This window comes from Arachis stenosperma, chromosome 6 (assembly GCF_014773155.1).
Source record: "Arachis stenosperma cultivar V10309 chromosome 6, arast.V10309.gnm1.PFL2, whole genome shotgun sequence".
NCBI classification, from domain to species: Eukaryota; Viridiplantae; Streptophyta; class Magnoliopsida; order Fabales; family Fabaceae; genus Arachis; species Arachis stenosperma.
Genome location: NC_080382.1, coordinates 110,088,905 through 110,112,496, shown reverse-complemented (window position 1 = coordinate 110,112,496; position 23,592 = coordinate 110,088,905). Strand labels below are relative to the sequence as shown.

The 23,592-nt window shown below is 33.6% G+C and overlaps 2 protein-coding genes across 3 annotated transcripts; both read right to left on the bottom strand.

The window, feature by feature from the left end:
- Positions 1-471: 471 nt before the first annotated feature.
- Positions 472-5,122, bottom strand: LOC130935729 (GDSL esterase/lipase At3g26430-like). Its single transcript, XM_057865608.1, has 5 exons — positions 4,784-5,122; positions 3,282-3,494; positions 2,493-2,662; positions 1,340-1,610; positions 472-958 (listed from the first exon to the last, which is right to left on the bottom strand). The coding sequence occupies exons 1-5, from the start codon at positions 5,073-5,075 to the stop codon at positions 696-698; spliced, it is 1,209 nt and encodes a 402-aa protein (XP_057721591.1). The 5' UTR covers positions 5,076-5,122; the 3' UTR covers positions 472-695.
- Positions 5,123-10,037: 4,915 nt separating this feature from the next.
- LOC130935200 (probable ADP-ribosylation factor GTPase-activating protein AGD14) lies at positions 10,038-17,110 on the bottom strand. 2 transcript variants are annotated; one of them, XM_057864811.1, is made up of 13 exons: positions 16,717-17,110; positions 16,146-16,207; positions 15,710-15,797; positions 15,560-15,621; positions 15,350-15,446; positions 14,435-14,884; positions 13,138-13,809; positions 12,887-13,015; positions 12,668-12,784; positions 12,497-12,592; positions 11,745-11,874; positions 11,495-11,543; positions 10,038-10,604 (listed from the first exon to the last, which is right to left on the bottom strand). In XM_057864811.1, exons 1-13 carry the CDS (start codon positions 16,810-16,812, stop codon positions 10,550-10,552), a joined length of 2,103 nt encoding a protein of 700 aa, XP_057720794.1. In that variant the 5' UTR covers positions 16,813-17,110; the 3' UTR covers positions 10,038-10,549. The 2 variants fall into 2 exon arrangements, with proteins under 2 accessions (XP_057720794.1, XP_057720795.1); XM_057864812.1 differs by having other exon boundaries at positions 10,039-10,604; positions 12,887-13,006; positions 16,717-17,108.
- Positions 17,111-23,592: the final 6,482 nt, after the last annotated feature.

Below are 23,592 nucleotides of genomic sequence, written 5' to 3'. Positions count from 1 at the left end.
TACAATTTCTCTCAATTTTCTGCAACATTGGATGTTTCCAAGTTTGATTCTCTCAATTCCAAGTTGTGGGTCTCTCTTTCTTTTGGTGAATTTGGATTCGTAATCAAGGAAGAATATCTCCTTGGAGGATTTGCACTTCATTCCCCCTTTGTTCTTGTTTTGATGTTTGGGAAATACTTGAATTCATTGGATCAAATCTAATCGGTCAAACCCCCCTTAAAAGTTATACTAATATTATGTTTGTAATTTCTTTTCTTTTTTTTTTTTTTGCACCCCCAATTTTACCTCATATTTCATTCATCTTCATAAATTCGTTATTTCTAACTTCACTGAAACAAAAAATCCTAACTTGAAAAAAATAAAAGAGCCGCCACCTAATCCCAACTTGACAGGCTGAATCAGAGGTCACTTATCCTATTTCCAAAGAAATGTACAAAATGCTAAACACTAATGAAGATAGGAACTTATACTAACATCTCAAGCATAAGATTATTAAGAGAGAGGAGCTTGCGCTCACAACTCAAACATCTTCAATCACAACTAAAGACTTAACATTCTGAAATCAAACGAAGATTACAATTGGACTCACACCATTGAAGACTCAAATCATTCCATGTCCTCAATAATATTATTCCTCTAATCAAATCCCATAAACTAAGAGAAAAGAAGTGTGATTAGTAATTATTATTTAGTAGTTACAAGTTCTTGTGACAAGCCATGTTCAAAGGAATAGGTGGATCAGAAAAGGAACCATCTACAATCTTATCAAAGATCCACTTGTTAGCAGCCTCGGTGTAGTGAACACCATCCCAACTAATCCTAACCGCTGGATTCTTGCATGGTTTCGCAATCATGACCTCTTTGCCCTTGATCTTCACCTTCCCTCCACATCCAACATGCAAATTGTAGTTGTATTTCCCACCATGCCCACAACAGGCTCTCAGTGGCTCCTCAAAACCTACATTTACAAAACTTAGTGAAATTGCACTTATAAAGATAAAATCATGTCGACTACAAAGACGTGAGACAGAAACTAGATAAGTTGTTTTTTATTATCCTAAGATTTATCTTGTAATTATCATGAAATTAATTCTCTCAAAAACTTAAGCTTATAGAAAGATGCATATAAATAATTATATCTTTAACATACCTCTTCATGCAATAGTCTCTTTTGGATTTACATGAATTTTACATAGGTATTCTTTCTCTTTTTATTTGCTTTATACTAAATTCTTTCTTTTGAGATAAATAAGAATTAAATTCCAGACCTTTTAAGTCATAAAAACTCTAATACCATGAAAACAAAATTAACAAGAACCGAGAGGAAGAGCTTTTATACCATGTTTGGTTGCTTGACTAATGAGGTGGTATTTGACTGAGTAAACATCAACATAGGTTATGGCAGCAGAGTGAAGTTCTTTTCTGAGTTGAGACACAGTTTCTTTTAAGCCACGGTTGAAGAACTTAGCCACTTCATTGTAAGGGATTTTGCAACCTGCTTTGTCCAATGGAGCATCTCTTGCATGAGGAAGATCCATAATATATGGCAAACAACCAACGGGACCTGTGTTGTGAATCCAGAATGATCTTCCTCCTTGACCATATACATACTATCAACATTGCAAACAAATCATTCATCATGCATGCTATGTAGTTCATTTAATTTGCTAACCATATTTCTACCTCGTTTTTGAAATAAATACAACTTTTAGACAAATTCATACATTAAAATTCATAGGGTAAAACAAAAATGATATGTACATATTAAAATCAATCATCAAATCAGTTACTATATATTTGTGTATATAAATATATGTATTTTTTAACTCAATTTTAATATATATTTTATATTTTAATATATATTCTATATAGATAGCTAATTTGATGAGTGATTTTTTGTGTTAATATAATATAGTTGAAAATACAATTGATGTTAATTTTGACTTGTGTGAAATTTATTTCTTAAATTTTAAAAACTTGTGCTACTTGATGTTATTAAATGATGTAAAAAGAATATACACTTTATCTTAATTTTTCTTTCAAAAATATTCTTTTATTAAGAAATAATTGTGTAGTTAAAATACATCATGTGAAAATAATTTTGAACATATATATAATGTGTTTGTAAAATACTGTATTAAAATCTAAAGACAAAAAGGTCTTTTTTTTTATTTTCTTTGTGAAAAACTGCATTAAAATCCAACTTATAAAATTCTTTTTAATTTGACAACAATAAAATTATATATTTAATATTTAACTATTTTTTGTCATATTTTTTAAATTATTTGAATTGTTTTACTGTTTTAATCTTTTTAAGAGCATTTTTGTTGACGTATAAATCTTTTGAATGCACGCTTTACTCTTTTAAAAGTATAGAAAGTTTAAAAAAAAAAAAGGAAGTTTACATGGATAAATTGCATTTTTATCCTTACCAAAGAAACATTTTAGTTTGAACTTTAAACAGAGAGAGTAGCTATTATTCCAATAATCACCTTGACAATGGTCTTGAATTGAGCCAAGACATCAGGAACATATGCTCTAACTTGATCAATGGTCATGTTGTGGAAGTAACCAGCAGCCAAGTCATTCTGACCAATATCAAATGTGTATAGTGCCTGAGAAAAATACTCTGCTCTTGGTAACATTGTTTCGTATACTCCACCTAGCTAGGGCCAAAACAGTAAGCACACTTAGTTTATGATTGTTTCTTAATCAAAATAAAGTTAAATTATTTTGAATAATACTACATATTCAAAATTTTTTTAATTAAATTTAATTAAGATATAACAAAAATTAGTTATAACTAGTATTATTGCAATTTTACAAATCTTATTATTTAACTTGATTGACTTGGTTCATAAAAAAATTTAAATATGTAACATTACTCTATTATTTTATTAGTTTTTATAATTTTTTTAAATTTATAATTAAATCTCAATAAATTAAAATTTTTTAACTAAATTCTAGTACTATTTTAAATTTTATAATTAAATTAATATCATACAAAAAAATTAGAATTAATAAAATATTCTAAAAATAAAAAGACGTATAAGTTTAGAAATTTAGTCTTTTAAGTGTATATATCTTGAATTTAGAAAAAAATATTCGATTAATTTTAACATTTTTAGCACTAACAAAAATTAGTTACAAAATTTAAAATAATATAAAAATTTAAATTAAAATTTTAAATTATAAAAAATTAAATACAAATTCAATAAAACTATAAGTATTATAAGTATTAGTAGATAATTTAACCTAAACTGAATTGGGAATGGCATTACCTTTATTGCGAAAGAGTTGTGACCTGCGATGAAAATCATTGAACTGAGTGAACTGAACATCCAAGGAGAAAGGGCTGAAACCACCAGCCTGACGAAGAGTTGTGTTCTGAGGTCTAATTGTGGATCCTGCTGTTGCAAAGTTTGCTCCACGGCTGAAATTTGACCCAACTGAATCTAGGTATGCACTCAAATACTCCACCCCTACCTTCTTTGCTTTTAATTCAAACAAATCCATAACAATATCAATACTTTTTTTTTTTTGACATAAGAATAGCTTTTCTTCAAGACTCCTTCATCAATGCAAGTGAACACAAAGCGAACTTTAAAAAACAAAAATACATGTGTACATTAAAAATTTGTTACTAAATCAATTATTATATATTTTTGTATAATACATATAATATTTAATTTACTTTTATATATATTTTATATTTTAATATTTATTTTATATTATAACTAATTTTATAATTAATTTTTTATGTACATATATCATAATATAATTGTAAAAAAAAAACATCCATAAGCTAAAGGTTGTCTTATATTCCAACCTGGATGAAGAAAAAAATCCAATAAAATAATTAATTGATCAGTTGGTAAATTGTCATAGATGGATTTTTCAAAGATTAAATTATACTGTTAATTCTAATAATTTTTTCAAATTTATAATTAATTTCCTAGTATTCAAAATTCATCACTATAACTAATCTGGTTTAATGTGTATTCAAAATAAGATTTTCTTTAATAATCATCAAACATTACACAAAAGAAACGATTATTATAACTATAATGTAATCTCGTGATGTCGTCCATCATAGTGATGCGTATCCCAAAGCCTACCACCAACAAATATGTTTCTTACGAAAAATGTCGACAGCGACAACTGACTCTGTCGGTGGTCATTTAAAAATTAAAATCATCCATGTATTAAAGATGTTATTATTAGCCCTAAAATTACCTTGTATACAATACAAATATAAAAGAAAATCCTCTAATTTGAGGGGTGAAGAAATAAAAAAGATAACGCAGTTAATCGTTCACAAATCACTCATCCATTGATCATGAATCAAAACTTAATTTAGAAAAAATCAATGATCGTTAAAAGCACATTAAAAATATAAAAAAAATCCGGAAAAAAGTAGCTTAGCTTGTCTTAGCATATGGGTCTAGTTTAGTCCATGTCCATTCAATCTTCTTGACCCCAAAATTATATTTTAAAAAAATACAACATTATTTAGTAAGATCTGCAACTCTTTACATCCTCCCAAAAACTCAACAAATATATTAGATGAGTTCTAGTTGTATATACTATATAGTATCTAATCATGGTGAATATATGTATAAAAAGATCATATATAAAGTGAATATACAATAGATAATGCAAATAGTCAAGGAATACAAAAAACTACATGCATTTAAAAAAAAAAATTAAAAATGATAGTTGTACTATTTTCCTTTATTAAGTCCATGGACTCATAAAAATGGCTAGAAGATAGAGTGATTACCTATGAAATCCACAATGAGCCGGCCGTCGGAATAGCGACCGGCCGGGTGATGGAAGTAGGTCATGCCACTGGGAGGCCCAGCTTGTCCAAATGCAGCTGAAAGGCCTCCCGTGTCGGAGTTTGAGTCGCCGAAGTTGAATATCGCCGGAAAATTGCAATGATGCAATGATTTTGAATTAGTAGAACCTAATGAATATGCAATGGAACATTGTGACAGACACACAAAAAAAAGACAAAGCGTAATAAAAGGAGTTTGTATCAACTTGCTCATTGCCTTTATTATGTTCATCATATACTCAAATAATTCTAAGAGAAGAAGGAATAAGGAGGAACTGTACTAAGTAGTGAGAGAGAGAGGAGATAGAGGGACCAAGAGAGACATGATTGATATGTATATATATGTGGAGCGCTGTTAACATCATGTGTTGGAATATATGCAGAAAAGGGAACCACGCATGGCTCATGGATTAGAAATGGGAAATTGGGAATAGGAATGGGACCCCATAAAGTAAAATAGCAATAATAGATTGTATATCAATGAGAATTTAGTTAACATATATTTTAAAAACACACTAAGATTATCAATTGAAATTGTTTATAAAAAAATATAAATTTTAAGTTCTTAATACATTTATTATATATTTATTAAAGTCAAAAACCTAAAAAATTTTACTACTAATAATTTTAACAATAGGATAGGCGTTAGCCAAATTATATTAATAAATAGTAATATTATATTATTACTAGCTAATTTATAATATTTTTTTAAAAAATATTTAAAAATTAATAAAATTTATTATTTTTTGTAAGTACTTTTAGTTATCAATTCAATTCGTTCTGTCTAATAAAGTAATAATTTAATAATATATTTTATTTTTAGTTTACTTTTTTAAATATTACTAGTTAATTGTAAAAATAATAATAAATTCTGTTGGTCTTTTTCTAACATTTTTTTATTTATTGCTTTATTTATTTACTCTTTAATTATATTCTAATTGAAAACTCTGAATTTTATTAGGAATTTAATTACTAAGATACAATAACAATAACAAAGTCTTATCTCACTAACTAACTTGGGTTGGTCGAGTGGTCAGCTTACTCGTCTGCTTAAGTAAGTGTCGGAGATCCTGCATTGTATATGCAACAACTCATTGGCCAGTGGCAGACCCTTAAATTAAGTTTAGATCCACGACGAATTAGTCATTGACTTTTGTCGGGTTAGGGATACTGTGGGCAACAAAAAAAAGTCTTCATAGGTCTTTCTCTACCTTTCACCCCTTATCCATCTTCCATCTCATCCACCTTCCTGACTGGGTGCTCTATCCACCACTCATCCATCTCAATATCTTTATCTTTGCTACACTTAACTTATGTTCGTGCTCCTCTTTGGCCGCCTAACTCTGTACCATAAAGCATAGTCAATCTGATAGTAGTGTGATAAAATTTACCTTTAAGTTTTAAAGGTAGATTTTTGTCACATATAAAACCAGACGTACTCTGTCATTTTGACCAACTTACTTGGATCCTATGATTTACATCATGTTCAATCTTTCCATTATTCGGTACGATGTACCCAAGATACTTAAAACTTTTAACTTTTTGTAGGATGTTTTCTCCAATTTTCACTTCTGTATTAGGATTTCTCTTTCGGCTGCCGAATTTACATTCCATATGTTTCGTCTTACTACGGCTTATGCACAGATCATACACTTCTAGAGCTTCTCTCCATAAATCCAACTTCTTATTTAGGTCTTCCCTTAACTCTCCCACAAAGACGATATCATCGGTAAAAAGCATGTACCATGGCACAGGCTCTTGGATATACTCTGTGAGTACTTCCAAGACTAATGTGAAAAGGTATAGACTTAAGAATGATCCCTAGTGTAATCTTATACCAATAAAAAATTTCTCTGTCACACCACCTTGAGTCTTCACACTAGTTGTAACTCCATAATACATGTCTTTAATTGCACGAATATATGTTATCCTTACTCTCTTCCTTTCCAAAAACTTCCATAAGATCTCCCTTTACACCCTATCATACGCTTCTTCCAAATCAATAAATACTATATATAGATCCTTTTTATTAGTATGATACCTCTCCATCATCCTTCTTAACAGGTATATCGTTTCAATGGTGGATCTGCCTGGCATAAAACTAAATTGGTTCTCTGTTACTTGTGTCTCTTGTCTTAGCCTCCGTTCTATCACCCTTTTCCATAACTTCATGGTATGGCTCATGAGTTTGATCCCTTTATAGTTTTTGCAACTTTGTATATCTCATTTATTCTTGTAGATAAGTATCAAGGTACTCTTTCTCTACTCATCTAGCATCTTCTTTGACCTTAAAGTCTCATTAAAAAACTTGGTTAACCAACTGATGCTTTTCTCTCCAAGGCCCTTCCAAACTTCAATCGGAATATTATTGGGGTCCTACTGTCCTGCCATTTTCATCCGCTTTAAAACCTCTTTTACCTCGAAATCTTGAATCCTTCGATAGTAGTCGAAATTTTGATCTTCTTCTCTCGTGCATAACTGACCAAGACTCAGAAGAGTCTTCTGTTTTTCATTAAACAACTCGTAGAAGTAGATCTTCCACTTTTTATTAATCTTCTTCTCTTGAGCCAAAACCTCTCCGTCTTTATCTTTTATGCACTTAACCTGATCCAAATCTCTCGTTCTTCTTTCACGGCTCTTTGTGATTTTATATATACTTTTGTCTTTTTTCTTCGTGCCAAAAGACTGGTAGAGACCCTCATATACTCTTTTCTTGCTTCACTTACAGCCACTTTTATCTCTTTCTTAGCCGCCTTATATTTTTCCTAATTATCTGCATTGCGATACAAAGACTGCTCATTAAAGCACTCCCTTTTTGCCTTTATCTTTTCTTGTACACTCGCATTCCACCACCAGGACTTCTTGTCTCTTGGTTATATCCCTCTAGATTCACCAAAACTTTCTTTTGCTATTTTTCTAATAACTTCTACCATCTTCCTCCACATCTCCTCTGCGCTTCGATCTCCATCCCACTTTGCCTCTTTTTCTACCCATCTTAGGAAGCTTCTTTATTCCTCACCTTTCATCCGCCATCACCTCGTCCTTGGGTTCTTCATATGATGTCTTTTCCTCAACTTTTACTCAACGTGAAAAATTCATGACGAGCATCTTATGTTGTGTTGTTAAACTCTCTCCTGGAATAATTTTACAATTAATGCAAAATTTTCGATCGACTCTCCTCAACAAGAAGAAGTCGATTTGAGAGCTTGTCATACCACTCCTATAGATTATAATATGTTCGTCTCTCTTTTTAAAACATGTATTTGCGATGAGAAGGTCAAAAGTTGAGGAAAAGTCCAAAATAATTTTATCCTCGATATTGACCACCCCAAAACCATGACTTCTCTAAATACTTCCATATCCAATAATTTTTCTTTCAACATGGCTTTTTAAATCTCCTCATAAGAAAATCTTATCTCCCGAATATCTTGGACCAAATTCTCTAGATCCTCCCAAAACCTTATCTTGTGTTGCTCGTCCGAACTCACTTGCTGTGCATAGGAGCTAATCACATAAAAAGTACCTCCACCACAAGTTTAATAAAGATGGTCCAATCTATCACCCTCTTGACATCTACTACGTCATTCTTCTACTGCTTATCCACGATAATACCTACCACATTCCTATTCTTCACCTTTTCTGTATACCAAAGTTTGAAGCTGAAAGTATCCAACTCCTTAGCCTTTGTACCAACCCATTTTGTTTCTTGTAGGCACATGATGTTAATCTTCCTTCTTGTCATGGTATCCACCACTTCCATGAATTTTTCTGTTAGAGTGTCTATGTTCCATGTCCTAAATTTCAACTTTCTGTCGTTCCAACCTTACTCATTTAACACTATACCTGGGCACCGATGCAGCGGCTCTTGCTCATTTGACATTGTACACGAGCCATACAACGCCTTGCTTCCGGGCAACGACCTAGCTTTAGCGCAATAACGTCTTTGATCTATGTCATAAAAATTCGACTAAGTTTTTATGTTGGCTGTCGAATGCCTAACACAACCTTTCTCCTTTATCCGGACTTGAGACCGGCTATATACCACAGGTGTAGCATAGGCGGAGTTAATTTAATTACTAAGATAACCTTATTTAATATTTTATTTATAATATAAATATTTAATTATTTATAATATTTGATGGAAGGTATGTAAAGTGGAAATTGTTTAATAAATACCATATTAGAAGTATAAGAATAAACATAAATATTGAATTAAAATTTTCCTAAAATCTTATAAAAACAATATATGAAGATGGAAATGAGATCTCATCTAAGAAAATTACGAAGATGGAATATGTCTAACTACTATTTACTCACTTTTGGTTAATTTGTTCATTTTTTTATTATGAATTTATGATCATGATGTTTTAATCTAATCGTTTTATTAATCATGTTTTTTCTTTAGCTACTAAGTCATGAATGGATAAGCAGCACATGATGATTCAGAAACTTGTGTACATCTCAAGAGCCGATAACATCATAATTATAGGGGGAAAATATCATACTTATGGAATTAATATTCTACCTGATAAGATCGAAACTGGAGGCGTTTATAGGGGAAAATTTTAGGAAACAGCTGATATGAATTAAAAAAAGCTCCTAAAATAATTGGAATCTTATAATTTAAGGAATATATTAGGATCAAATATATCTAATTATTTATTCGACTTTATTTTCTTTCATTATGAATTCGATGTTCTAACTTTCGTAAACACTTTGACATAAGTCATAAAGTTCCAATTAAATCATGATGGATAAGCAGCATACTCATATCTTAGCAGTTAGCTGACGTCTGCAATATGTGGTTTGTGTATTTTTAAATGCATATCAATTATTTCGCAAGTTATACTACTTAATAATAACTTTGCAATCTCGTGTATCTTAATGGATCATACATAAGTAATTTATGCGTATAATGATAATGACTAATTCAAACTTTCTTTAGATTGTGATTGAATGTCATCATGAATGTTACAAACAGGTCATAATGAGACATTTTCAAAGGCACTCGTGGTACAAACAGGTTATCGTCACTAGATAAGTATTAATAATTGTCTTAACTATCATCCATGCAAAGAAAATTTAATTGTTCGGCCACAAACGACTAAAATAAATAAAGAATAAAGAACTATCCAGTTGGAAAAATTAATACATTAGAAAAACCAATGTAGTTGAACACGTAATCAAACAAATTGATTTTTTTAAATATGATTTCTTCCAAGGCGGTTATTTAGAACCATAGGAGTACTTTGAAGATGTAACAATATAAATTCAATCCGATTGTCCTAACCAAGCTTACAATTCTACATAGAATGGGTATGAGCATCACAACGGAATGATGCTCTTAAAACACAAAATTACAATTACAATTACAATTACAATTACAACTAAAATTACAAAGTCAAACACCCTCAAAAGTCTCAAACTAAAGTACTAAACCCACTTTGATGTCACGTTCAATACCTGCCAGAACATTAAACATCAAGAACTATAATTACAATGCCATCAGTTACAAAAAATACAGATGCATTGCCCGTGTATAGCTGGGACTATGAATATTGCAAGGCCTTCCTTTCCGTGGGAAGTAATCAAACAATTGAACAATCATTCGAATCTGAAAATAAGAAGCATTTAAAATCTCTCACAATTAACTATGCTTCTCTATCCATCAAATTCTATAAGATTGACGCTATATTCTACAGCCAAATCTTATGCAAAAGGATTTCCCCCAAAAGATGCAACCGGTTCCTGCGTCTGGATATTCCTGCAAATTTGCAGTTCAGTCAATGAACAAAAATGTGATTACTCAATCCTACGAAAATACACATGTAGATTAATTTCCTCTCCCAATCTACCTTCATGCTGCAACCTACCTCCCATGTAATATGGTAGCTTTTTGTATTATCAATTAGTTTTGGTTAAAAAAAATAAAAATTGTTTAGCGAAAATCACTCGGGGCAGATTACTTGATTTACAGCATTGCAATAGCCTAGTCTTCCAACTTTATATCACATGCACATTTATCTACTAAAGCTGGATCCTAATGGACCACACCCAATCTTTTCTTTAGTGCCATGCAACAAATAATGCCTCTTCACAACCACTAGTAGACCTTGTTTTCTTTCCCTTTCGGGGTTAGTGAGGAATCTATCTTGTGGCCAATACCCTGTAATTATTATTATTATTATTTTTTAAATATTCAAGGATATCTATAAAGGATGAACCATTTAAGAAAAGACCACTAAATAAAGGTTTTCCTCTACAGATACAATTTACTAGCCTAAGTTACATAGCTTATGTTATATAGCCGGTCCCAAGCTCAGATAAAGGAGGAGGATTGCACTAGGCCCTCGACCAATCAGTATAAAAACTTAGTCGAATCTGCATGACATGGACCAAAGACAATAGCATTTACTAGCCTCAATTTCAGTATCTTAGACTCGGTATTTGACTGATTTGGTATGGAAGGTGCTATCAGAAATTCATAAATACTCTTCCAACGGTGACAATAACTAAAGTTCAAGATGCCAATAGATTTTACATCTTAGCACAAAGAATAAAGCATGAGGCATATACACATTCATCTATGACAAAGAATCTCAAGCAAAATATTCAAGGCAGGAAAAAGTAAGCCGGGAATATTTGCCGACTTACGATATTTGAGAACTTGGTGGTTGAGCAGCCAAGAATGTCAAACCACCACCTGCATAATTGAACCAAAATCAGTAATTCAGTATACAATGATGGGAAAAAATAAAGTAAATTAAAATTCATGATATACATTTAGAATGTGTTAAAACTCTTCCAACAGATGTTTGAATGGTATTATTCTCTAGTTAGAGAATAGATCATTTTAACAGTAACAGAGATAGAAACCTCAGCATGACTAGTCTTGGAAGACTACCTTGTCCAGCAGAGGAGATGTAGGAGTTAACTGAATTTTGAGGAAGCCATGGTTCGGCAATACCACTATGGAAAGTAGGTTGTAACTGTGCATCGGGCAGAGCAGCTTGCAATGAGCTAAGATCAAGAAACTGCAAGTGACATGGCAAACATTATAGGTTACAGCAAACTGGAAACAAGTTTACAATTTCTGTCTCCTATCCCTTAAATAACATTGTCAAATTTGTATCTTTTAATTATGCAGCAACGAAGTGTTACTACTCAGTTCTAAATTGACATAAGTATTAAGTATAAATGAATGTACTGAATTATATATCATGCAATCAAGTGAAAAAGCAAAATAAAAGCATTAAACATTGATCATACATGTTCTTATCCCACTGGAAAGAGGTAAAAGAAGAATGGTCATAACACACACAAATTATATATGATTCACACATTTGCACAAAAATCCAGAATTCGAATCATATCAGCTGACCAACTTCTATAGGCAGACTAAAACAACAGATGTAAATACAGAAGAAGCTCAATACCAGCAACCTGAGATTGAGGTGAAATTAATTATATTTACAAAGCAGAAGATAAATGCTTAATCAAACTAAGAAACTAGTGCCAAAGTGTGATACCAAATGAAAAGAGTGTCCAAAAAAAAAAGCAGAAATACCAAGTGTTACTAAAACTGGTTTATTGAGTGTGATATGCACCAAGATATACACATCATCAGCCATACCCTATTCACATTACATGACATACCATATTACTGTGCTCTACATCTGATACATCAGCATCATCAAGAAAATCAAATGGATTAGTTGATTTATGACTGTTTCCATTAGGTTGACTCTCTCCCTGAAAGGAATAACAAAACGATAAGCTAAAGCAAACTGAAATAGACGAAATATGAAATAATCCCAGAGCACAAACCATAGGGGGAATTGCAGAGGGAGGATATGCTGAGCCACCACTAAAATTTGATGAGATTTCATGATCATCAAACCCGCCAATAGGGGCAATGCCTTGCATCCCACCTTCATTGCACCCCTGGTTATACATATAATTTTAAGGAGAAAAGGCATTCAGAATTTCTTTAATTTTTAACACAGTAACTCTACTATTATGGTAAAACACCATATGGAGACCAACCTCAGAAGCTCTTAAATCTAAACATTGATCATCAGTTGATGGAAGATTTTGCAGTTGTAATCCCTGATTAAGGCCATCTGCAGAAGCCGGGGTAACGGAATCTTCAAATGCACTCCAAGGCTGTTCAGACTCAACATGTGAAATCTTATTTTAAGTTTTGGTTTATTGCAGTGTCTGCAATTTCGTAATTTATCAAGGAGTATAGCACAATGATATAAAATCAGCTATGCACCAAACATCCTAGTACTTACTTGAGTGCTTGTTGCTGTCACAGAAACTTGTTCTTCTCCATTCCATGCACCATCATGCCATACATTAGATGTAACTGAAGAAGGAACATTAACACCAGAAGTTTCAAATGAAGGCCATTGCATATTTCCATTCAAGTTCAAGAATGGATCAAATCTGTCCTGCAATGTGTCAGCAGCTGATGGCAGTACTGCTGGAGTTTCAACTTTTGCAGTAGATGCTGTGTACTGAGGCATATCAAATGTTGCCCAACCTTCATTTTTAGGGGCAGATAACTCCAATGACTTTTCATCTGAGGTTGCAGTTGATGGCTGCTGAGAAAGGTCTGCAAAAAAGTCAACTGATGAAGGTTGGGAAGTTTGTGTTGGTTGACTCTCATTGGAATATGGAACTGCAGACAAAACAGCTGATTGAAACAGATCCACTGATGTAGACTGAGAGGGTGCTCCTGGCAACTGAAAAAGATCAATGGATGGTTCTGCTGCAACAGGTGTGTTGGAAATATCAGAGCTAGTAGAACCTGCTGGACCAGGTGGTTGGGGAACACAAGAAACTTTACTCTGTAGCGGTTCAAAAGCTTGGACAGGTTCAGAGAAAAAATCAACTAAACCACCAGAATTGTGAGATCTGAAAGATGACAGGTTGCTGTCCATTGATCCCAGTGAAGCAGTCCTCTGAGGGAAAGGCACAAATTAATGTCGTCAGTGTTAGAGAAAGATATAATCAGCATGCTGTTGAAAAAGGATCACATGGACCATGAACTTAGATAAAAAGGGATCACACAAACATTAATACATTACACAAACTCACTTGATCCTTCACCAACTTAAAAATAAAATGCACCTACTTTTCAATATATCCTTATTTATGATATTCAGATTAACAAGACAGGTCTAATCAACAAGAAATCAAGAAGACACCACAGAGGGAAATAAGCAGACACATTGTCTGACGTGCCTAGAGCAGAATAAAATATACCATGTCAGCTAAGCTTAATCCCAAATATCCAGCCACCGGTGTTATGGATAAATTGAAATTCGTGGTTCGTTAATTGATTAGTGAACGGAAATGAACGAAGAAAGATGAAATCTAGCTGATAATAATCTATTTATCTGAATCAATATTTTCTACTATGAAGTACATTAGACATCTAGCACCTTTTTCATTTACAAGGTACCAAAAGAAGTGAAAATGTGAATAGAATATGAAATAAACTACTGGGGCTTAAACTAGGATATTGAAAGTGAACACACATCTTTGAATGCATCCATCATAGAAGTAAAAATAAGAGAAACAAACCTGCGGAAGCCGAATTCCTTCCATATCTCTCTTAGCATTAGTTTCCAGAGATGTATTCCTTGCAAAAGCCCAGACATCTTCACTTGAATGGTGACCTGAATGCCGATAGGGTGGACTATGAAATCCAATATCCTTATGAAAGTTGGGAGACTGAACCTCAGATTTGAATTGCTCACCCCCACTGGACACAGAAAAGTCAGAAATTCTCGGACCAGATCCCTCATTGGCAAATCTATCCTCATAGGCATGATCACTGAAGCGTCCAGGACTATAGATAATACTACTCATCTTTCCTTCATAGCGAACTTTATCTGAACCAGGCTTCCTGGTCAATGCAGCTGCTTGTTTCCCATACCGTCGATCTTCATATTGGTAATCATATGGAGGGCTTTGTGAATAGGAGTGATAAGAACTAGCACGCCGTGTATCATCTTCATTGATTCTAGGGTTCTACATTCAGTGACAAATATAACATGTTTTGCGTAAACTGACATTAAGAAACAAATTCATGTTATAAGGGCATGAGAGCAAGTAACTAGACCGGACCCTGCGTTAACGCGAGATGCTTATGCACCGGGCTGTCCTTTTTGTTTTATAAGCAAAACACACAAAGCAAAACCATATGGCTCCATTATTAATTTCTTTTTATATTTTTTCTCTCATGCAATGTTAAGAATTGAATTAAAAATAAGATAAAAATAAAAGCACCCTTCGATATTTATCAGGAAAAAAGAATGCCTTGTAGTTAACATACCAATCAAACATATTCTACACGATTAAATATCACCAAAAACTTGGCAACTTTGTTTCGAGGGGGGGAAAACAAAGAAACTATAGTTAAAATAAGACTCGAGCAAAAATAAGCTTAAAGAAAATGGCTGTGCATAGACAAATAAATATGCAAGAATAGATTGCCTGCATATCTCTTGGAGGCTTGTCAGAAGATTTGGTTGCAGCATATCTTCGATCGACGTATACATGCCTTATAAACTCCCTTATTTTATCGACATTGCTTCAAAAGAAAAACATGACTGTCACATAATGAGCTTCCCATATTCAGAATCATATATGTAAACATATCATTTTAATTTGGCAGCCTTGGTAGAAAGCAAAAACATATTAAACCTGCTATCTGGCAGCCGTTGCCTCTGGAAGTCCCAATTTTTCAAATATATTTCCCGTGCACGCTGAAATGATATAGCTATGAATAAATCTCACTTTGAGAAGACAATAAATGTAGCTCCAAATGTCAAAAGAAGATAATGCACACTATACCTGGTTACCCGCATTCTGAAGAGAATCAACTTCCTGTGATGTGAACTTTGCCATAGATACAGACTTCACACGATGGGTAAACTCACGACTGCATGGCACAAAGACAAACAGTTAAGGACCATGCACCATAACCAATTATAACCACCAATTCAGCTCCAAGAGAATTTCATGATTAAAAAGAATCCATACCAAGTATGATTGAATGAATATACATAATTTATTACCATTAAGCTATAGGTTATTGGTGGGTATAATTGTTCAATAAAAAGCAGTAGCCCACCACCCACCCAAAAGAAAGTAATTAATATTACTTGGAATCTCTTATCTCCTACTGAAATGCCATGCACAATTCAAGATTCTGGATTTGACTAAATGTTTAACTTGCACCAAGAGAAAACAAAGCATAATATATTCACAACAATGAAAAGGAACTCACTGGATTCCACTGCAAGTCATGCAAACGAAGGTCCAAAAGTTGGTACAAACATATTGCGGGCCCTGCACAAATGGTTGTTAAAGTACAAGTAAGGTAAATTTAAAGTCGAAATTAATCTTGTAATATGAAAGATAAAGCTTTCATGAGCACTTCTGTTCATAGATCGTCTAGAATCCACAGAAATTGGGAAATAAAATTACTTAACCCTTCATGGATGCAAAGAAAGGGGGAAATTACAGGCTCAAATTCAGGGGATGGAAAAAATCAATCAACTTCACTGACTTCAGCAAATCACATCTTCAGCAAAATTAGTAGTTGTGATGCTAATTTCATCTAAATATAAAGGAAATCTAAGAAAACTGCAAAACTTCAAGGTTCAATTGAACTTCCCAGCACTTCAATTCCAACCAATCACGCTTCTAAAAGTTTCAAAACTTCGAATTAATCACACAGCATAGAACAGGGAAACACGCAACAAAAAAATAAAAATAAAAATTAAACGACATTTCGCTAATTCCAAACATAGGCAAATAATAATAATAATAATAATAATAATAATAATAATAATCACCAGACTGTTACAGTTGATGCATTTTCGATTGGGCGGAAGCTTCATAAGACCTCTGATGATTTTCTCGTTCCTCTCTTCTTCCTTTCTTGTCGCCATTTCACGAAAAAATCACAGCTAAAGAACGCGAGAAACCCTAGCAGTAACTGCAACCGAAGAAATTTTATTTTGCACTCCGGAAATATATAAAAAAAGATGCAGCCTTTTTCAGGTACAGTGTTCTCTTAAGTTAAAGAGAAATCAGCGAAGTGAAAACGACGACGTTGCGTCGAAGATTTGAGTGTTCGATCTGAAACTGTAGAGTTTCCGGAAGAAGATGAAGTTAGTGCGTAGTTATTGTGAAATTTAAGAGAAGAAACGCTTTGTGATTTTGGGTTCACACAAGAACAACTGAACAATAGTGGCCAATAAAAGAAAAAGAAAATGCATTTTCGTTTTACCGATTTAAAAAATAAATAAATAAAATTATTTAACTCTTATGGCCAACATGTTGACTAGTTTCTACTGTGTGCTCCCGAAAATAGAGTCACTGGTGTTTTGGTGGGACCACTTTTGAGTGTAACGGGAAGTGCCAACGTTTATGTCCACTTCTTTTTCTTTTTTTTTTTTTAATAATAATAATTGCAACCTTTTTTGTTTGTGTTTTTTTTATCATTATTATTGTGATAATAATTATTAAGCGTTGGCACATCTAACCGGCAAAAAGAAAGTTTTAATAATTTCGAAAAAGGTAAAATACCGAAATTTTAAATAAAAGACAAAATACTGTTTAATCATTTTTTTGCATTTACTCGTAAGTTTAATAACAAAATTAAATATTATGTATTTTGTTTTTTAATAACTAAAAAATATAAATATTTAATTTTATTTAAAGACTTGCGTGTTTCTGCAAAAAGTATCAGTAAATTATTTTGTTTTTTACTTAAATTTGTAAATATGTGGTGGTGTTTTAATTATTTGAAGAAATACCAAGCAAAATGTCTAAAATAACTTATATAACAATTATTTTAAAATAAGCAGCGCCTCGTTTTATTAGAATAAAAGTTAGCTAAAGATTTAAAAACATGTATTATATAAACTACTATATATATATATATATTTATATATATAGGTAACAGGTTCTTCATAAATATTTGTTAACTAAATAAAATTTAAAATATAAGGACAACATTTGTTTACAGTTGGAGGAGGAGTAATATAAATTTTAAATTCAAATGCTGCTAACGAGTTAGGAGGCAAAGGAGCTCCCACATTGAGAATATCAATTAGTGTAAGTTTGTTTTAGGAATAAATAGCCAAATTAGTTCCCGAAAGATAGTCCGATCTTTAAATTGGTTTTCGAAAGAGTAAATTAATCAAGAATGTCCTCGAAAAATTTAAAATTGGTAACGTTAATCCTTCCGTCAATTATTTGAATAACGACGTGAACATCTATTTACCTGGCCGTTAGTGTGACACTTCAGCCAAATCTTAAACGGCATCATTTTCATTGCTCGCCCTTACAACGCTTCAGTTTCCATCCTTATTCCGTTACATCTCTCTAGTTACATCCTTCTTCTGAAAACAAAAAACTTCTGTAATCCCTTCGTCTTCGGTTCTCACCTCCACGAAGACGAAGCATTGAACGACAACTATCAGGCTAGATCGACGACAATATTGTGTTGGAGTTGCAGGTGACCGGTTTGCGACAACCTTGATCAACCGAAAAGGGCACTCCATCGCCTTGCGTGAGAGGTAGGTTACCTTTCTTTTGTTATTTTCTGAAATTGGTTGTGGTTTTATCTCTTGATAAATGTGCTTGTATGATCGTTGGAAATCCATTGTTACTGTTTGCAATGTTAGGGTTTAGGAGAATATTTTCAGGCTTAGGGCTTTGGTGGTGATCCATGAATGACTCTGTTTTTCGAGTTTTGAGAATAATGTTGTGCTATGTATAGCTGCATGTGTGTGTTTTATTTTCATTTTGTCGAGAGATTTTATGTCTATCTAGATGTTTGTAAGAAGGGTTTCAAGGCAGGGTGTAGGCCATTAATAGGGTTAGATGGAGCATTCCCGAAAACCTTACATGAAGGACAACTTCTCACTGCATGTGAACAAGATGCAAACAATCACATTTTTGTGATTGCATATGCTATTGTGGATGTGGAGAATAAAGACAATTGGAAATGGTTTCTGGAGCTGCTTCTCTCAGACCTGGGAGACTACGAAGCAAAGAACTTGTGTTTCATCTCAGATATGCAAAAGGTGAGGACCAATTTGACTCGCGATTTAATTTTTAAGGACCTTTCTGATTTAATGATGATTCTTTTAAGGACTAAATGACTAGAAATCTTTTCGGGTTTGATTGTTTGTGCAAGGGTTAATACCTGCTATGAAAGAACTCCTGCCATCAGTTCTGCATAGATTTTGTGTTTGACATTTGTGGAGGAACTTCTCTAAACAGTGGGGCAGCATCGAGTTTAAAGACTTGGTCTGGGAGTGTGCAACATCAAGGACTCCAGTTGAGTTCGAAAGGAATATGACTAGAATCAAGAGGATTAATCAACAAGCTTGGAAATATTTAGCCAAGTGGCCGAAGGAAGCCTGGACAAAAGCCCATTTCAGTGAAGGGCCAAAGGTAGACAACATATGCAACAACGCTTGTGAATCCTTCAATGCAAAGACCAAGCATGAAAGAGGAAAGCCTATTCTGAACCTGGCAGAGGAGGTGCAAAGAATGGTTATGAAAAGCATGATTGACAACAGACTGAAGCCAATGAATTATCAAGGAATACTTACTCCGGTTCAGCAAAGTAGGCTAGAATTTCTTATTAAGTTATCCAGAAACTGGGCTCCCCACTGGTCGGGTGATGCCAAAGAGGTCTTGTACGAAGTTCAAGGATGGCCAACTAATATGGTGGTAGATTTGGGTAACCATGCATGCTCCTACAGGTTTTGGCAGTTGACAGGTTCAACTCCTAACTCATTTCAAGTTTTAGATACATACCATATTTCGTACTTCACTGAATGAAATTTTTTTGTGAAATTTATAGGAATGCCTTATATGCATGCAATATCGGCCACTCAAGAAAAAAATAATAAGAGGCCTGAGGAGTATTGCCACGAATGGTTGACTATGGAGGCGTACAGAAGAACGTACCAATTCAATGTGAATCCTGTCAAGGGACAAGAGCTATGGGAGAAAACTGGTTCTCCTGCACCTGTTCCACCTCTAATAAAACCTAAACCAGAAAGACCAATAACAAAGAGAAGGAAGGACAAGGCTGAAGGACCCACTGGCACGAAGACAAAGATGAAAAGGAAGTATACTCCAATTCAGTGCATGTACTGTGGAGAGGTGGGCCACAACAAGAGAACTTGCAACAAGAAAAAGCAAGATGATGCTCAAGAGAAGGCAAGGCTAATGCAATTGCAGCTTGCAGTTGTGCCACCACCACAAGTTGCACCTGGTCTGGAAGTAGAAAACGTAGCTGACACTCAGCCCATTCAGACACTCCCTGCAGTAGCAGTAGCTGCTCCAAATAAACAGACTGAAATTCATGTTAGTCAAGATGCTCAGCTTCCACTAACACAACAATCACAGACCTCAACCAATGTTACTCGGGCTATCTTGTATTCAGTTTTAAATTAAACATTAGTAAATTGCATATACTGAATATCACCATTTGTAGTTCATTAACAATCTATTTTTGTTTGAGACAATGATGATAACTGTTTGATGCAGACTAGAGGTAAAAAAAGGCCTCCAAAACTCCATGTCACCAGGGCTAGGGCAAAGGAAAATGCCTCTCCAAAGCCTATTGCTCTCAGACCAGTTGTTGTATCTACTGAAATGATCAAGGGTAGCAGCTCTGCAACAGCCAAGAAGCTTGCTAGCTTTATGACATTTGTTCCAACTCTGGGATTCAAACCTCTCAGAAAAAAAAAGACATGGAATGAGTTGAAGACTTGAAAACATGAAATATAGGGCAATTAGTATCTGTTATTTTGTCAGGGCCAAAATTTGTCATTTGTAAACAATGTGGTAGTTGTGGTATATTAGATAGCCTTGTTTTTTGTATAGCCCTTTGTGGTATATTGGTATTTGACTATCAGCTTCTACTTTTGTGTTATTATCATGTTAAAACAATGTTGTTATTTGAATCTGAGACAATGGAAACTGGTACACCATTGGTGATGTTATGCTATTCCTAGTTCACTTAATTTTAATTCTTTTTCTTCTGATTTGCTTAAATTATGTTATGATCAACAAAAATGGTGCAAGTAGAGAACCTTTTTAATAGTAAAAAAATGCATATCAACAGGTTAACTCTTAAGTTTGTTCATATTAAAATAACAGCAAACTATGAAGGTTCACAACATCCACATTTTCACAATAACTGCTTCACTTGCCACTAAAGAACATAAACATAATCATAAAAACCACAATCACAACTATTAATCCAAAATACAGTTGCATCCTAAGTGCTCTAATTTTAGCTTCTAAGCTTATCATTCTCCATGATAGGTTATGGTTCAAGACAACAACATCACTCTCTATTTCTGCATCAGTTTTAACATCTCCCTTTGCACCGTCTAATCCTTTATACTCATCATCCTCAGCCCACCTAAAGTAATTGCAGTGGCTGCCCTCCTGCAAAACATTAGGTTACAAAAATGTCAAAATCCCACACAAATAATTAGAAGCTTCAAGAAGACTATATTCATAACTCACCCGGTATCTTGGACAAGCATGGAATAATCTATCTGGATTTTCTTTTGTCCCAAACTTCTTGATCACTGTCTTCAGCCCACAAAAGCACACTTGGTCGGTGTTCTTCCTCTGCCACTGCAGCGACGAGCTCGAAGCATGATTTCTGTGTGATTGCGACAGTTGTCGACTGCGACCCCACCTATGCTACCCATCGTGCAGTTGCTCAACAATTTCGGCCTTTGCAGAATCAATCTAAAGCTGCAGCAACAATGTTTTTCACACTAAGAAGGGATTATGGTTTACATACCTAGGACTAGTTTGACATAAATAGCGAAACATATCTTGTCACTAGCCACTCTGCACCAAGCTGGCATGTTGATATGCCACACTGACGACCACATAAGCAACAGTTAACGGCGTCAATGATAGAATTAACAGAAGGTAGATGGAAGGACTAACGTTATCAATTTTAAATTTTTCGGGAACATTCTTGATTACTTTATTCTTTCGGGGACCAATTTGGAGATCGGGATATCTTTTGGGGACCAATTTGACTATTTACTCTTTGGTTTAGGGTTCAAAAGTATGAATGTATGTTAAAAAATTTTAAATATTGGATATTTTTTTAACATGATTTTTATTCTCAAACGTACGTTTACTTGAAGTAATATTTTATAGCTTTTGATTTCAATTCTTATCATTGAGAATTAATTGTAAAATTTATTCTCTTAACTATCCTTTTTCACCTTTTTCTTTTTATACATACACGGTGATCTTTATTTTATTTCTCAATTATCTTTTTTATCTTTCTCATCTCACTACAAGAGAGTACGAAATATTGCGGCGCTTCTTTCATGATTAGCGGCGGTACAAAACCGCCACAAAATCAAATACCGGCAATTGAGTGAACCGCCCTAGTTATTGGCGCAGGGAGTTGATTTTGCGGCGGTTTCCAGAAACCGCTGTCCGCTGATATAATCGTTGCTGAATCCGTATTTTGCGAAATCTAATGTAAAAACCGCCGCAATATACAAGTGCCACGGTTTTACGCATGTTTACCGGCAATTACAAACCGTCGTAATATGGAAGTGACAGAGTTTAGAGCATGTTTACCGGTGGTTACAAATCGCTGCAATCTAGGACGGTTTTTTCAAATTTAAGACTCTTTTCGGCAGTTTAAAACTGCGGCAGAATTCAATACAAAATTTAAAAAAATGGGTTTTCCTTTAAAAATTACAGATATATTTTTAAATACTATAAATATTTTTTTTGCGCTTTTTAGATTTTTTTAATTCTTAATATTTTTCATCTATTGAATCTAAACTTGTGGTAAAAACAAAAAAAATCATCTGCAAAACAAAATAATATATTTATAAAAATATCAATAAAGTAAATCTTTGGCAAAGAGTTGCATAGTCAAATTCAAAACAAAATCATTCCAATCCTAATATTCTATTTTTCACTTTATCCTTCCACGGAACTCATCCCTGCAACGATATCTGGTGGCAGCTCCTCACCTTGCTGTTGAAATAGATATCTCAAAGCACTCTCCATTGCCTGCCTCTTTTACTTCTCTGTTGTTGCTTCATCCTCCATCGTCTTCCTTTTTAACTTCTCGGCTTCTAGCTCTGCTTGTAGTTTAAGCAGCTTTCTTTGGGTCTCCTCTACTTGGACTCCTTTACTCGGCAGATGCAAATTCGGACCGAAGAGTTGACTAGGAGTCGGTCCAAAACCCACGCCACGCACTCTACCTGGTTTTATTTTTCGAGAGCTTAAGCAAGCGAATCATTTTGAGACAACACTCTAGAAAACTCATCATGTTGCTCAATCTCGTGAATTCTTTCCTACAGACATAAATCAACAAAAAGAATTAATTTGTTGATTGGTCTATCTCATGTCAAGAACATGTCAAACAGGATAATTAACTGCATGACTTTCTTCACAGTAAAATAACATTCAACCAATACAACTCTATAAGTATAAATGGATAAAACAAGATAAATTAAACAATTAACCTATGTACTTTTATCTTTTTTACTTGGAGAAAAAGATAAAAAGAGAACAATTATAATAAGTGTTTGTAAAACTGCATGTATATCTCCGAAGAAAGTGGATTTATCTATCATCTATAAATTTAGAAATCTCTTTTTTCCTATGTGTTCTATTTAAATAATTTATCACTTTCA